Source organism: Cimex lectularius, unplaced genomic scaffold, assembly GCF_000648675.2.
Source record: "Cimex lectularius strain Harlan isolate CLEC.00 unplaced genomic scaffold, Clec_2.1 scaffold129, whole genome shotgun sequence".
Lineage (NCBI taxonomy): Eukaryota > Metazoa > Arthropoda > Insecta > Hemiptera > Cimicidae > Cimex > Cimex lectularius.
Window position 1 is genome coordinate 1,079,066 of NW_019392715.1, and position 17,493 is coordinate 1,096,558.

A 17,493-nucleotide genomic window follows, 5' to 3' on the forward strand; every position below is an offset into this window, starting at 1 on the left:
GCTCTGTTAACTTTGACCTACTCCAGGTTGTGAAGGACTTTCGTCCCCAGAATAGTGGAGGCCAATAACCAAACGACGTGTACGACTCGAATGTTTGTAAACAAAAATCAACAATACGACGCTATTGTTGAAAGAGCTATCTTTAACAAAACCAATTATATTTTAAACTATAAACAATGGTCAAATTCGAAGTAGGCCGTGAAAATATAAAAAATATATTAATTAGTAAAAACTTAAGATTTATAGGACTGAATAAATAATAATATAAAACTTAGGTTACTTTACTTAGGTTTTTACTCTTACAGGGGTTTGATTAATAATAAAGCATTTAAAACTTATAACAAACAATAGACTTTGTACTGGATTTTTTCTTGCTCAAATGCATGACAAACGTCATTCTCAATTGAATTTGAAAATATCAATAGTAAGGCTATTAACAACGAAAACGTCTTGTTCCACATAGCTTCGTTTGATGAGAAAAGTTGTAACTTAAATATATGACCTGGATTTGTCTATGGTTTTTTATTGTATTTTATTAGTTATTATCAGTGTCTACTGGGGACAGAGGAGAAAATATCAAATCTGGAGCCGAAAAACTTCACTCTATCACAATAAAAAGGCAATCAAAATTTTTTACATTATCTTAATCCTCATTTAAACAATGTTTTTGCTCGTGTTTTTAGAAACTTTGATAGGTTGTATAATGATTAACTTGTTTTAATTCTAACTAGTTCTAGACGCATCAGTTAGAAGGACGTTGATTTCCTTGAGTCGCTGCCCTCGGTGCTTGGTTCTTTGATTTTTTGTATATTTGAGATAAAATAAATCTCCGCTTTATTCTCTCATAGAAGAATCCGAAAATTGACGAAAACCGCAATTAACTGAGCCAGTCTTTTGCAAAATATAATTTCCTTTAATGGTGTATTCTTGCGTGAGCGAAGTTTCCTTTGCGTTCCTTATAGTTATACGAGTTCGATTTTATACGATAAGCATCCGTTAATACAATTCTTGCGTTTAACCGTGGAAAAAGGAATAACTTAGGGCTTACACCAGTTGTTTGATCGGTATTTTCTGAGGTTTTTGGTCGAATTTTGTTTTATGGACAGTCCCAACTGACCACGAAATCAAATAATCGCTTTCCAAATATTCTTATTTATAATATAGGAGTTTTATTTTTTTACGCCGACAAACCGCTTAGGTCATCGCCGGCCCTGTTTTCCTTCTTTTTCTGGTCTTTCACGTGTATTTAGTTTGAAATTGGAGCCAGTTGAACGTTTTGATCTGGTTACTGAGTCTCTTCTTTTATATGCATATATATACGTCTATATCCTGAAATGTGACTCGTTTGTTGTCAACTATAGAATAGACCAAAAACATGCAATACCTATTTATACACTATCTGATAAACATACAAGTCTGGTCACATTCATTCCCTCAGAGTCTCGATATTCCGAGGCGGGGTTGAACCCGCTTCATTCTCGTTAATTACTTACTAAATTATTTAAATTGATTTATATTTTTTAAATAAAGTGTGGTTGGAATGAAAAATTAACGTCACGATCGGGATTCAAACCCTCGACCTCCCGGCCTATACCCCGACTCTTTAACCACTTGAACTATCATGATTTCGGTCCCCTGAGACACCAACTCATCATTTCAACCTACAACTTTTCCAAATTTCCTTCTTTTTGGGAAATATTCAAATTTAGATTAGATTCGATTCTGGGCGATCATTAAGTGGCCGCGGGGAGCTGTTAGTGAAGTGTAGGTCCTTCAGTAATTATTATATTAATGTACGTATGTTTTTTTGTTGACCTAATTAATCAAAATGATTGTTTAAATTGATTTCATCCAACACACTTTACATAAAAATTATTATTTTAATAATGCTTATTATTAATTTAATAATATTATAGAGCTCACGTGGCCCTCGTCATTTGAGGTTAAGATGGATTGAGAAGTTGATGTTAAAGTTGATTAAGGGGTAATGGATCAGGGGTTTGGAGAATTCTTCTAAGGACTTTTGGATTAGAAAGTTTGGATTGTCGGACGTTAGATGGCTTCGTGGTACTCCACAGTGCCGCTCCGTATATCCAAAGTGATGTTACAGACAACGAGTTAGTTTATTCTTTACCGTCATTTCTGTTTTCGGTCCACTAAAGCCTTCGTAGTTGTCCATATCGTCTGTTTAGTTCGTGTCGCTTGAGCCTTGTGTGAAGATTCCACGTCAGTCTACTGTCTAAGTACAGCCATAAGTATTTTACTTGTGCAGATGTTGGTAGTTCTTCATTATTAATTATAGACGTGGGCAAGGCTGTTTGTTTACCTTAAACGTTATTTGGATACATTTGTCCTCTTTAAGCTTCATTTTCCACTTTTTTCACCATTCTTCAATGAGCTCAAGATGTTACTGAGTATTAGAGATAGCTTGAGTAGGACTACAGTTGGGAGATAAAATAGCAGTATCATCTGCATAGGTTGTAAGGATAGATCATAAAAATTAAAAATAAATTTAAATAATCACTTTGGTTAATTAGGACCAATTAAAAAAATATAGATCAATGTAATAAATTACGCCATATTCCTAATTGACCGTATTAATTATTTTAATCAATTATACTTTTTATCTAAGGTCCTAGGTTGAGATGAAAATGTTAGTGTCACGAGCGGGATTTGAACTCACGACCTTCGGCTCAATACGCCGCTGCTCTAAACAATTGAGCTATCCTTCGATACCATCTCCCCAAAATACGGCAAAAAGCGGAAAATTCGAAAGGTTGTTGGATCGAAGTCACGATAGCTCAAATGATTAGAGCAGAAACACACTCAAACGCTATTCGTTTAAATAACCCTATAACTTGAGGTACCCGAACATCTATGCCCGCTGCCGTGCTCATGACTATGCAGAGGTCTGACAATTTGCCAAAATATTGCCTACATTATTCACCTTTTACAATTAAAAAGGTGTTCTTTTTACCCTAGCGTAACGAAAGGATTTAACCAATTATTATAATAATGGTTAACTTTTAAGTTTTAAGCTGGCTAAGGCTTTGAATTAGTTGAATGGGTCAATCTATCCACGATTTCTTTTATTGTACATGATTCATACAAAATATTCGTTGGCTTATCGACCGTAAACATGATATAAAATTGCCAAAGCCACGGACTATTTACCCTGCAAAAAACCGTTTCTAGGAAAAATGTTATTACAATTGTAATAAAAAATCGAGGTCGATTTAAATTATTTCCGATCTCTTTTGATTGAGGATAGTCGTGATTTATTGAGGCCATAAATAATAGGTATTTGAAAAGTTGGCCATAGACCGTATATTTTTGTTTATCCTTCCCCTCGTTTGAGAAAGTCAGGAAACGGGAAAAAATAAATTGAATTATTTTAGAGAGAGATTAGCTTGATCAACTTACGGCTGACGTCTGTTGGCACGAAGTTTAAAGTGCGGGTTTTCGCCCTGAGATGTTCACCCGTTCCGTCGACCCAGACGTACATCGCTTGAACCGTGTTGTCCGGCTGTGGAAGTTGCAAAAACCTATTGAGAACGGTTTTGTTCATTTTCAAATTGGGCGAGTTTTCTAACACCATCTTCCTGAAAAATAAATATGTCAACATTTTCAATTTGAACTCAAAAAATAAAAATAAATTTAAAAAATTATCTGTTCATTTCAATTATTATAATGTAAGTCAATTTCCACATTTCGCTTATTTGTATCGTTACCGGTTTTTATTCATAACCAATGTTGGTTTTATCTGTTTTTTTTCCTTCATATTTTTCCTCCTTTATTCTTATTAATTCATATATGTTTAGCGGTCATAATTGACCATATAATTATTTCAATTAACACCAATTGCTATCAAGACCTTAGTAGATATTTTTTCTATTCAGTTTATGCTTTCTTAATATTAATAATTTAATTTAATTTTTTTTTCTCACCCGACCGGCAAACTAGGGTCATTGCCGGCACCACACGTATATAAGCTTCTCGCATTTTTCTTTGTTTCATTTCCACTTTATCTCTATCTCATTCACTATGTCTCTTCTTTTAATTTTGTTTCCTACCGACCAAACAGAGGAGTGTCTTTTTGCTCGTTCCTACCATCCCACACGTGGTTTGTTCAAAATACTTCAATATTTACAGACTCACTAACAATAACCACTCACGCTAAGAAAATGATTACCTAATCTACAGTTGGCACGACTGAGGTTCTGCCCCTACAACTAAATAAAAAGTCGGTAGGATAGTCATAATCCTACCGACTTCCTTCCACTCGTGCTGATAAATACATTCATACAGAATTTCATTCATCCATTTAACTAATTACCTTTTGACGGGCTTGTCGAGTACTCGATATTCCTCGACATCCACGTCCATTTACACAAAACATTCACGCTAATAAATACATTCATATTGGAGAGGTCGCAGCATCTCGTTAGTATTACTACAACCTTGATAGTGTGACCTGTCCCTCACATCACACAACAAATATATAATTACCTAAACTAATTTGGAGGGCCTGTGAGCTACTCGATATTCAGTCACAGCCACACCCAGACATACCTCATCACCCACGCTAATAAATACATTCACACTGCAAAATGGAGATATACCACGTGTGGTAAGTTAAATAACTTCAACTGCGGATTCCTTTTTTAAAAACTTTATTTGAAGTTACAAGAACAAGTTTTAACCTAATTTAACGATGTACTCTCGTCAAGCTCTAGGCAAGGAATCGTTATTAAAAATACAGAATTAAATAAGTAGGTCTCTTGGGAGGGAGAAGGTGCTGACTACAATACCAGGAATGACACCTGCATCTAAGCGTTGTAAACAGATAATTTCACATAACTTGTATCCATACGTATTTATCAATTTTAAGTACCTAATAAGATTATCTTTGAAGTCAGTGTTATGCTTAAGAACTATTTCCAGATTAGATGGTAGGTCACACCGTTCTCGGTACTCTCTTAACTCGTTACATTCCTCTAATAGGTGTCTCACCGTTACCGGGTTTCCACAGAGTGGGCAGCGTTTTTGACTTCTACCCACTAAGAGGTGACCGTGCGTGAGACGGGTGTGACCTATTCGCAACCTTGTAATATTATTTTGTTACGTTTTTCCAAATTCTCCAAGGGCCATGGCCTCACCGTACTTTTATGTATTTTTAGTTTTTCATTACTTTCGTTCCAGCGAGCCTAGTTAGTTGTTCTTTTTATTGTTATAATTTTTAGCCGCAATCTACGTTTATATTAAGTCCCCATTATACAAATATTCTTTTTTCTCTTTTTTGTTCTTTCTGCAACGGCCTCCGACAAACGAACTTTTTTGTTTTTTGAATTTTATTTAATATGAAATTTCTTCAGCATAACTTTCCATCACATTCTCAACAAAATTCAAATTCATTAATTTTGAAACAGGAGGGACCAAATAAAATTCTAGTTGAATGAATTTATTTATATTGTATAAATTAAAATATTAATTTATACAATAATTTATGAGTAAAAAGTAAATGAGCATCAATTGTTATTTATATATTAAAAAAATATTATTTTTGATGTAATAATTTCAATGTTGGTTAACACAAAAACAAAATTTTCTACGACGCAGAATATTATAATTTGGTATTATGAAAAAGATAAATCAACACAAAACTCCTTTTTTTTGCATATTTTAAACAACATTCTGTAAGCACAAGTAGGTCAGAAAATGGTCAAAATTTAGGTACGACCACAATGTCGTGTCTATACCGTTATAAAACCCTTAGATACCGACTTTCGCGGAAATCGGTGTAAATTAATTTTTTGACTGATAATTTCGACGATCTGCGTGACTGATATTCATAGTGGAAGCTCTAACATCATTTTTCTCAAAACCTAGGAGACTGATTTACATGGTTGATAATTCTTTTTTTTTAAATAGTCAAGTGCATTTTATAACTGTAACAATAATTAAAATCGGACTACTATTTCCATTTAAACAAACGTGGTTAATTTTGGACAAATAATTTTCCTATGTTGTGTATTTTCTTACTGAACTCTATTATATATTTCTATGGTACACACGTCGTTAAAAAGGTACATTCCTCTTCTTTCAATTGGTGTTAGTCGTTAAAATCCTTTTAGCCCTTTTTGAATTATGGCCGTTTCAATCAGATATTCCGATGTCTTCTTAAAAATCGGAAAGATTTTAGGGGTAAAAAAAAGATAAATTTAAATTTTAGGATCTATAGAGTGGTAAAACTAAATTTCATATTAGTTTAACGAAAAAATTATGACCTAGTTTACCGGGAAAATATTCGGTTTTTATAAATTGTTTGGCTGTTAATAAACTTTGATAGCTTTTCTATAGTTTTTGCAAGCTACATAAAAAATTGTGTAAAATGATATTTTAGGAGCCAAATAATCGATAAATTTAAATCCAAACAAAAATTTATATCGTGAGGCGTTAAAACGACCATATTAGTTTTAAGGGAAAAAAATATTATAACCTAGTTTACTTAAAAAAATTGGTTTTTAGAAATTTTTTGGTTATTGATAAATTTTGATATTTTTACATATTTTTTGCAATCTACATAAAAATTCAGTAAAATGACATTTTAGGAACCAAATAATCGACAAATTTAAATCCAAACAAAAATTTATATCTAGGCGTTAAAACGATCATGTTTTAAGGGAAAAAATGTTATAACCTAGTTTACTTGAAAAAATTGGTTTTTAGAAATTTTTTGGTTACTGATAAATTTTGATAGCTTTTCTATATTTTTTGCAATCTACATAAAAAATTCTGTAAGATGATAATATATCCACATAGTTGATTTGAGCCAGTATAACGGCGAAATAAAAATATTTAAAAAAACGGTAAATTTCCACTTTCAAAATTTTTTTTGGCAAAATCAGGGCCTATCCACAAAAATTCGCGGATACGTGTCCGATATTTTGGAGTATAGAATCGCCAAAAAAAAGTTTGGTCCAAATCCATGACACACCAACCTGGTCGTCCTCTTGTAAGTACTGTCACGGGGAAAGGCATTTATTATATGTCGGCTTTAAAACGACTCTCTCGTTTCATTTACATCTTATTTTTTTACGAGTTTGTCACCAAGGACGTAAATGGCCAAACAAGAATTTTTATCGATTGGATAACAGGTATTCGTGAGTTGGAACTGAGGACATCATCGATTCTTCAACCAGGTTATTCAATTATTAACAACTAAACGTTGACTGATATGAATTAAACAACATCTAACTTCAGATACTTTCATGCGCTATTAAGCCTAACCCTATTTCCTTTTACTCTAGACGGTTCTCTTTGAGTGTCTTGTCTCGGAATGTTCCACTATCCATTGTTATCGCTATCAAGAATACAACGAATTTTGTCCATTAATTGAAATTTTGACTAAACGTCTTTGTTCGAAACACAAGTTTAATTCACGTAGTCTAAATATTTTTACGTGACTTGATTATTTATCTTAAAAGTTAGTTAAAATTGTACCTATAAAAATACCATAATTAACCCTAGGGTTTTTTTTAAACTTGTTACATAGTTAATTTTAGATTGTAGGTCATAATTGGTATTGAAAACTAGAAAGAATGATTAACCCCTCTTACAGATAAATTCTGACGCATAGCAGAAACTTCCTTTAAAAGCAGATCAGTTCTTTCCTATCGTATGTAATAACATGCCATTTTAATTAAATAACTGTTGAACTGAACTGAGATTTGTTGAAGATGAATCTTAATTTACTATCGATTCGCCCCACAGCCCTAAAAACCTAGTTTCAACCAACTGGGCGCACTGCTTTTACAAGTATCAACTATTTCATAGCTTTACACATAGCTAACTCTTTTATTGTTCAAATTTCTTATCGGATTTTCGCGACTTCTTGGAAACCGTCAAACCAATTTTAAAGGCTAGGGATAACTAGAAAGCTATACATATTCACCAGAACGTGATACGCGGAATACGTTTGTTCCCTGGCAAAAGGTCGTTTCCTCAACCGCTTTGGCTCCGTTTCAGCTCTTCCAATTGCTACGGAATTTTGAGTGTGTCGACTCGTTATAAAAATAAACAAATGTTGACCTTGCTGAGTAAAATAAAAATAATATCATTATGTTTTCAAAAGGTTACGCAAGCACCTTGGCTTGAAATTCAAAGAGACTAGAGAACGGTACACACAGTACACAATAGTATTTTGCATATAGCAACCGACGACCTGAGCTCGATAAGATTTAGATTAACCAGACTTCATTCTCAGCTTTGCTTGTTTAAACATATTATTTGTTAAATTGTTCATAAATTTTCATTTATATATATTTTTTCTTCATTTATTTTCATCTCTAACTGTACGTATATTATATACAACGAACAGTTTGGATTTCAATTTGTGATTGTGACCTTTTGGGCGTTATAGAGAAAGCTAGCCATTGGAATTCTGGATTAATAACATATTAATCATCCAAGAGGTCTCTTATCCACATTCTTTTCAGTCGGCTACGTGCTAATTGTAGGGATTAGATTATTCTGATTTGCGTGTAAGTGTGATCTTGTAAGTTGTAATTTACTGTGAAAACATCTGTACCATGTTTTGATGGATGAAAAAACAAAGTGAAGTGTGTTATTGTTTATATAACAATTGAAAACTTTGTAATATTTGGCCGATCCATAAACATGGCATCGTACATCCAAATAGGTTTGAGTAGGTATGTGTATGTCGAAAGTTATGATTTTAATGGAAATCTTTATCGTACGGTCAGTAGGTTGTAGGTGTGGATTCCTTTAGTTAGCCTTCTGTCAAATATAAGTCCAACAATTAACTTTGTCGGATTGAGGAGCAATTCATTGTATAAGCTAGGATATGTCTCACGGGGAGTGTGAACTAAAGTGATGTATTTGGACTTTGAGGTGATAAACTTTATTTTTCAAAGATTGCTCAATTTTTCAGTTGTTGGCATGTGATTTTTTAACAAAAGGGAAGTTTGTGTAGAAGATGGGTGATTTGTTAATATGGCGGTATCAAGTGCGTAAGTGGTGGTGCATTTGTGGGCATGTCAGAAGTAAAAATTGTGCCAACTCTGTGGTACATCTTCAAGCACTTCTTTCATCTCAGAATCCTCTAATCGCTGTTTACTGCGAAAAATCCCCCTTTAAAAATTGTATGAAGCTTTGGGATCATTTTAATATAAGAAAGTGTGTTTTCAATATCGCATTTAATACAGAAGTCTGAAAGGCGAAGGCTTTTTTGGAAAGTTCTTTAAGAACTTCAGCTATTATCAAATTATGATTTTATCATTAATCTAGTTAGCATTTGCGAGTTAAAAAAAAAGTTGATCCTTCTTATGTCGTCGTATGAAGTCCATGTAAAAGCAGACCACCGCCACGAAGTCCATCCCCCGCCAAAAGAACAATTCAACTAGGAAAGATTTAATAAGGAGAATAGATGTCCATACCAAAGGTATATTATTCTAACGACCCACTGTGGAAATGAAATCGTAAAAAAAATAATAAAAAAGTAGAACATACTATTAAGCACAATAAATTAAATAGAATTACAAAACCCTCCGTCGCGGGAAATGAGAGGCAACTATACAGCCGGTAGAAATGAGAGGAAGCACAATGGATTTGATCATTAGTATGATTTTACAAATAAATTGAATGATAATGTAGATATGGGACGAAAAGAAACATCATTAAATTATTTGTTTGTAATACTGTGATGCTTATACATAAATAAAGCGGGAAGAAAAATGGAAATTGATAGAAAACTCATTTTTATGGATAACAAAAACCAGTAAAAATGGATGATTTTATTTGGAAGCAAAATAAATGTGTACAAGTGTACACGGCCAATGTTGTAAAGGATATTTTCATGAGAAAATGGTCAACTTTTTTAAAAAATCGGCGATTTCTCCGGCACCCAAGTTTGACAGTTATCGAAAATTTCAAATGTTGAATAGTTAAAAAAAGAATTCTGCAAAAATAAAGTCCGTTTGTAGATATGCTAAAACTAAGATTATAATTCTTTTTTGTGTGTGTTTTCTTGGCCTTGCGTTAGTATTAATCATCAACTATTCTTTTGAAGGTTGTATCAAATTTGTTCTATCAAATCAACTGTAGGAATGAAAATTTTTATAATTTAAGGTCTTTGTCCACTATAACGTATAATACCAGGACCGCAACCGTACCGATACATGCAAATAAATATTCTTTACATCATTTAGTATTAGAAAATGCCCACTACACCGTTCCGTCACCGGCTAACACTGTACCGTGCTGTGCACGTTCAGTCAAAAATCGGCTGCCGAGAATATTTTGCAGGAGACGGTCCGTTGTGCGCATCCGGCCTGCTCTCCCGTTCCACACAAGTTCTTTGCATTTGACGAAGAGATCTGTGTTTGTGTTCTATTGTATTGTGAGTGTTTGTGTCTTAATAAAAATGAAGGATGAACAACTAATAGAATATGTTCGTAATTATGAATTTTTATACAATTTACAACATCTAGTGTTTTTTTTCCTCTTCCTCGTCCAAAATAATGGCAATCATGGCCAATTCTCGTATAGATAATTTTCTAATAGCCATACTTTATTTAACAAATTCACTCCACAAAGAAAACAAAAGTTCACAAACGACGCGTTTTTAAAAAAGAAATGTACGACAGCGACTGAAGCAGGACGGCTACGAAACGTTTTTACATACGCGTTACATACGGGTAAAAACATATCTCCTGATCTATGTCTATGGAAGTCTATAATGTTTTATTTTTTTTACTTTTAAATATACGTCACGAATGACTAAATCAATTATCGTAAAAAAGGGCGATTTTTCCGTAGAAAATCATCAGAAATGACTCGGATTGTTGTACAATACACGATGCTGGCATTCTCAGATCGTTTCAGCCCTTTTTATCAGCGTACCGCTTCACTGTTTGACTGATTTCTTATAGTTTTTATCTATGATCTACAGACACGATTTATTGGGAGTATTTAGACATACAGTAGTTGTGATCGGTTTAACAAATAACAGCCGATATATTTAAACCCCTGGTTGAGTTCTAGAGTAGAGTGAGAATGAGTATGAATGAAATCGTTCACAGAAGAGGATGAAGAAGAGGAAAAATTTTGAGAAATATTCCGATTAGAACAAAAGTTGAAAGGCAAAGTGGTAGAATTCCATCCAATAGTGGAACAAAGCATCAACGTAACAACTGTCAAGCAATGAACCCTCTGCAATAAAATTTCCAGCCAGTTGAAAAACCAGACAAAGCAGCCTTCTATAACAACTTTTTTTGAGTAAACTGAAAGTGCAAACTTCGCTGATTCATCATGATCTCCTTTTAACTGTGGAATGTAATTTTTTGATATTTATTTTATCTTTTTTTGGCCCGTAATAATTTTTTCTCATTTGTTACCATGTCATACATGTATACCTGTTGATGTAAGTTCATATTGTTTTCCTTAGTGGAACATGTTTTTACTGAAAAAACTTGAAATTTGTGTACATAAGTTAATACATAACTTTGACGAAAGGCACACAAGGAGATGAAAGTGTCTGATTGGTATGTTGATAGAAGAAAATGATTTGAAGCCTGAATTCCAGAGGTCTCCTATTATCCGCGGTTCTCGTTATCTATTGTATAATACGGTTATGTAATTACTAGTGGCTATCACATGTAAACCAAATGGTTAACAAAAATAAGACGTCAACTTAAAAATAGGTAATGATTTATTGTTACAGAAACTAAACAAAATTACAATAATTTTTTGAGATTTTTGTTGAGGTTTCTCCTTAGGTCATGAACTTGGAGTTTCAGTTTGATCGCCTTCAATCACCCACCCATATGTCCTCTTTGGTTGGTCAGTCCGACGCGTTTTCTGTGCTATTTTTGGCCAAAGACCGACCAACATGTTGAAATCCAGAAACGCTTCTGGCCGACCAAACCTGGGAAATTAGGCAGACCAGGATAATCGGATAAAAACGATCCGGTTACAAAACGACACCAAAGTAGATAGTAACGCAATTAATACATTATTAATAATAAATACAAAAATAAACAAGAGGGTTGACTGCACCACTAACCAAATTAGGAATAAAAACTGCCGACGCGGGCCCAGTCAAAAATCGACTGATACTAAATAGAAAAGCAAACTGTGTACACAGATAATTTTGCATGGTTACGTTACGACTTTAGAGTGTGTTCCCTTCAAACGAAAAAGATAGACGATATTACACAGATAACCTGGAGTAGTCAAAAACACATAAACAACAGTCGTTGGATTAGAAGCAATTTATTTGTAATACCATAATAAATAAATTAAAAAATAAGCTTTATTTTTATTTATTTACTTTTCACATAAGCAATAATAAAATTGATAACGTTGGTATAAATAAATATATGGGCGTTTTTTAAGAGAAAAAATAGTTTAACATTTATGTAACGCAATGTAACCAATTATAAAAATATTAAAAAGGCGGGGTAAGGTTCATATTCAAGTTTTTTTTTGTATTAGTCTAAATAGCCGTACTTAAAATAAATACTTTTTTTATTTGCCATTTAATATGTATCAAGAATTTTACGGTTGAGCGGATAAATATTTCTTTATATTTGTTGTTTTTACCTAAGGTTTTAAATGTTTGTAATTATTTTTATAATTATCAGGTGTTAAGGTCAATTGTTTTTACTAATAAATATTTATTTTTGCTTTGTTTTACATTGAGAATATCAATTAAAGGTAAAAACACTTAATCCTTAATCCAAAGGAAGGTAAAGGATTTTTCAATATTTCCTTTTAATGGAATTTAAAATGTCTATGTAGTCTTATTTGAATTCTGAAGCAATAAAATGTTTAGTTTTCATCTTTGTTTTCTTGATTTTAATTTTTAAACTCAAAAATACCACTTAGTGCAGAGGATGTTGCGAATGGTGTGGCAGTTATTGATGATGGACGTTCCATCAGGTATGCGGCTATTCCCTACGAAACAATGCAAGAGCGAGACGTTTTCGAGAAACTGGGTCTGAATTGACCAGCACACACAAAGATGCACGGCTCCCATTTGCTCGAGAACACAGCCATTGGTCTTTGGACGATTGGTCTGCTGTTGGTTGTTGTTCGTGGACGGTTTTTGATGGTCACTCGCTATGTGATGAAATTTTGGAACATCATGCGTTGCCTATCCTCTATGAATCAGCGACAATCCTATTCTAGTGCACGATAACGCCCTGCATGTGGCTCGCATAGTTAGTGCAAACGTACCTTCAACAGCATAACATCAAGGTCTTAGCCTGGCCAGCCAGTTTTCCAGACTTGATCCCATTGAACATTTATGGAATAACCTCAAAAGAGGAATAAGGGCACGTCCATCAATTCCCGATACACTCCACGACCAAGAAAGGACTACGACCACGTCTTCGAGATGTAATTAAGGCAAGAGGAGCAAATACGCGATATTGAAATGTTAATTAAAAATCTAAAACAAATTTTATCTGTCAGTCTTTTTTTAATTGATTTTATTTTTAATTTTCCTTAGCAATTTACTTATTTAGACAAAAACTCAATTGTTAAACATTAGAAAACGTGAAACTTTGATTAATATATACAAATAAAATCATATATACAATCAAATTCCAAGTGAGTGGAATTTTTTGCCTGTCAATGTAGTTAATTGTGTTGTAATTCTCGTATTTCGCTCATTCAAAATTAAAACCAGCTTCTCATTGGAACTTCGCGTTGGCGGGGAATCGGCGGGTTCACTCTTAAATTCATAGAAATGTTTGTAACTCTCAACCTGATGATGACGTTTAATGCTTGAAATCGGGATCTTTGCAAACAACAAATCTGTGAATAGAACGATGATGTACAAAAAGTAAATCTACATACTCACCCTACCTTCATCTTTTCTAAGAATGAAAGCATTCAAAATCGTATCTTTCCAATCTAGAGTCTTTCAAAGATTTACGAAATACCGTCGAAAATTAAGGTGGAACACGACAAAATGGCAAAATTCTGGAGAAGAGGGTAGGCCAGTGTACAGTAAATAATAGTGCATACAGTACAAATAGGACATAGCTGCCAGTCAACAGTTTCTGGGCGATTGGGGGGTAAAGTTTAGCGTTATTCCGTGGGCAAACAGAGCCAGATATAAAATATGGATTGAGTAACTTACCCTTTCATTGGTATATTTGGGGCACACAAGATTTTCACATGAATCTATTTCTGAGCAGTAGTCACATATACTTGAATTAGTGATATTTATTTTGAATAAATACTCATTGTAAATTTGAGCATAGTCTACGTAAGCCTTGCACATTCCTTGTTTACTGGTAACGCCAAGGTGAATTAATTTATTTAAGGTGAATTTATTTGTAGAATCTTCCCTTAATAGAACTTCTATATCTATTTAACCACATGTAATAATGTAGTTTTAATTTACTATGTAGTTGAGTATAGTGGAGTGTCCAACTTTTAACCTGTGAAGCAACTTCTTTTGCTAATTGATCCACTTTTTCATTAAGTGTTAAACCTGTTTGAGCTCTTACCCAAGATACTTTCTTATCCATCCATTTAGGCAATTTATTTTCTTCAGGATTTCAGAAATCAGATGGATGTCAGAAGCATTTAAGTTCCGATTTTTCAACTTTAGCAGGGAGTTTAACTATTAAGTAACAAAGAACGTTTGAAATGGCGTATTACACGCTACTAAATTGGGACAAGTTTATCAAGCATGAATGCTTGTTAACCGGATCATAAAATGCAAAAACCATCTGTAAAAACATTATTTATCATTAAGCTTGGAGACGTTAATTGCAATTACCCGTTCCCGTATCCAAGTTTTGAAAGTCAAAGAAGTATCATCTTCTTTGGTCAGCTTGTGCTCAGTTTGATACATGGGCTGTATCTTATCTGATTCTCTTCCTATAGTTTTTAAAACGAATTTTTCCGAAAGAAATCGTCTCCTAGTTCAATGGGTAGTTCCAGAATTTCTGTTAATACTATGTCAATTGGGGCCGATCTTAAATACTGTCACGGGCTCAGCCCGGACATAGAAGATAAGATTGAGAGGAGGGGGGTGACGAACAAGCTGAGGCAGGAGTGCTCGCTTGGATCTTGCCACGACCCTAACGTTTGACAAGCCCATCCGTAAGTCCGATATAGCATTTGTCCTGGGTACTGACTTGAAGGGACTAACCGATGTGTGTACTTAATTCTTGAATAAAAGGTGAAAGAATTTGATTCCAATTGGTGTGTTTATTTATTTCCTTTGTATCCCCCTGCGTACTCTGACTAATTTCAGGGGTAATTAAATGTACCTCAAGTTCAGAGGTGACAATACCCAGACATCTACTTTTATGTAGAATCATATCTAAATGTTATGCTTTAAGGTGCAGCATTGTCATACAGGAAACACTCGTAGTCAACAATATTTTTAATGGTACCTCTACAAAATAGTAATGATATCGAGGGATCCGCTCCCTCCGGTTAAAGGTTATCACTTTTTACGCATTCAGGAATCCTTCAGCATTCTTGCACATTGTCAATTTATCTTCTCCAACTCAGTGTTATGTCTAAATTTAGACGTAGGAAGTTACATTCTATTTTGAAGTATTTGCCAGCAATAACCTTTCACCTACAGGAAGTTTCCACTTCCTGGTGAAAAGACACAAAACTGTTTTTTACGTCGACAGGATCATCCCGTTTTCGGATAACCTCGTTTTTACTGCAATCACACCTTCGTTAACGTTACCTTTTGAGTTATTACATTTAAAATATATATCTCCGCATACAATAAGATGCTTACACCGCGTGCTATATTTAAATTAATATCTCTTCTATAAATTGCAAATAAAATTGGGCTTAATATGTTACCCTGGGGAATTCTTACTTCAGCTACACGCAGGCCTACTATTGAATCCCCTATTTTTAGAAATATCTTTCCAACAGATATTACATTAATGATATTGCTGAAAATGTTGGCAATAATATACATTCTTACTAAACCACATTTTTTCAGAACAAAATACAACTCACAGCGACTGAAAAAGAATAACTACGAGAAATGACGGTCCAGTTTTGATCAGGTTTCTGCTTTGTCTTAACAAAGGTCAGACAAATCTTAACACAGGTCACTTAGTATACTTTCCTAAATTATTTGAATTGTTGTAGTTGATGATGGGTATTGGTCGGCGGGTCATCATCAATCGGCATAGGATCACTTATTGGGGCCGCCTTCACTCGCAGTTCCTCACTGAAGACGGCGCAATGCCGAAAAGCATTGTGTAAATCATGAAACCCGCGAGCGAAGACGGACCTAATAAGTGACCCTATGACGGTTCAGCATATTTGATTTGTTTCAATTCAAATTTTTATATTAATAACATTTTTAACGATTCTATTTTGGACATTAATTTTTAAAATAGGGGCGTCGGTGGTCGCAACGGTTAAGGCATTGACTAGGCGCTCATCCAAGTAAGGTAAAGGTCCCGGGTTCGAATCCAGCGGCCCTGACTTCGACCCCATGTACTTACAAATGAGTTTTTTCAAAAACACCGAAGCCTAAAAATAGTATTGCTCCATTGCATTATTAAATATAATTGTCTTTTCACATCAGATTTCATATTCAAGATTGTTATTGTAACATGTCAATTATAACATTTTAATTCTAGAAGCTTTACAGAAAATAGTTAGAAAAGATTCCTTAGGACCTTACAAGAAAACGGTTTAGGCTGTCCGTAATGATTAAACACGGAAGTATAAATCCTGTCGTTACCAATACAAAAGTAAATTAATTAAATTATGTGTAATGAAAGAAAAGTTAAAAATGACGAAATTGGTACAACAGTAGGCCAACTTAGAAAGGTGGTCAAAGCACGTGTCTTATCGATCCGAACTCTCATCCAATTGAGATTTCATTGGCCTCGATATTTTTATCTAGAATTTCGAGTAATGACTGTTGGCCAAAGTGAAAGCCACGTTGTAAGGCCTAAGGGTCACTTGCGAAGCACGCGATATTCTGTAACGGCCAGTCACCTGCCCAACTGAAAGAAACGACAAATATTTCATTTTTTCACTCCCACGAAGAAACACGCCTTCATCAAACACCTGTTTCAATATTTTGTTTTTCTTTAATCCCATCTTTTCACTTAATGAGGCATGAGCGATCATTACGGAGGTAGGCAATTGTAGTTCAAGTGCTTGAAGTAGCCGGTAAGCAAACAGATAAGAAAATGGGTAAACAAATGGAATTTAAATGATCAACAACCACTGACAGATAAGAAAGAAATGTTTTTTCGAATCCTCTATAAATTACGCAACGAGTGTGAAATGAAAAAAAGAAATGTGGTTAAATACACGGTCCTTTCCAATTTGAAACAAATAATTTTAATATCAATTGAATAATTAACGAAAAGGAAACAGTATGAATACGGGCAAATAAGATAAAACATCCATTTTTTTAAGAAAGGGAGATCACAGCTATTATAAAATGTGAAT

The 17,493-nt window shown here is 34.0% G+C and overlaps 1 protein-coding gene across 2 annotated transcripts in view; it reads right to left on the reverse strand.

Moving 5' to 3' along the window:
• Positions 1-17,493, reverse strand: part of LOC106665645 (glutamine synthetase) — a 30,457-nt gene that overhangs the window by 4,319 nt on the left and 8,645 nt on the right. Inside the window, exons 1-3 of one of the 2 annotated variants that reach the window (XM_014392217.2) lie at positions 11,493-11,524; positions 5,832-5,834; positions 3,424-3,602 (exon numbers count right to left, since the gene is read on the reverse strand). In XM_014392217.2, coding sequence (XP_014247703.2) covers positions 3,424-3,602; positions 5,832-5,834; positions 11,493-11,509 — 199 coding nt within the window. In that variant the 5' untranslated portion in view covers positions 11,510-11,524. Of the gene's footprint in view, positions 1-3,423; positions 3,603-5,831; positions 5,835-11,492; positions 11,525-17,493 lie in introns of those variants that run through there. The other variant, XM_014392216.2, reaches the window with a different exon arrangement.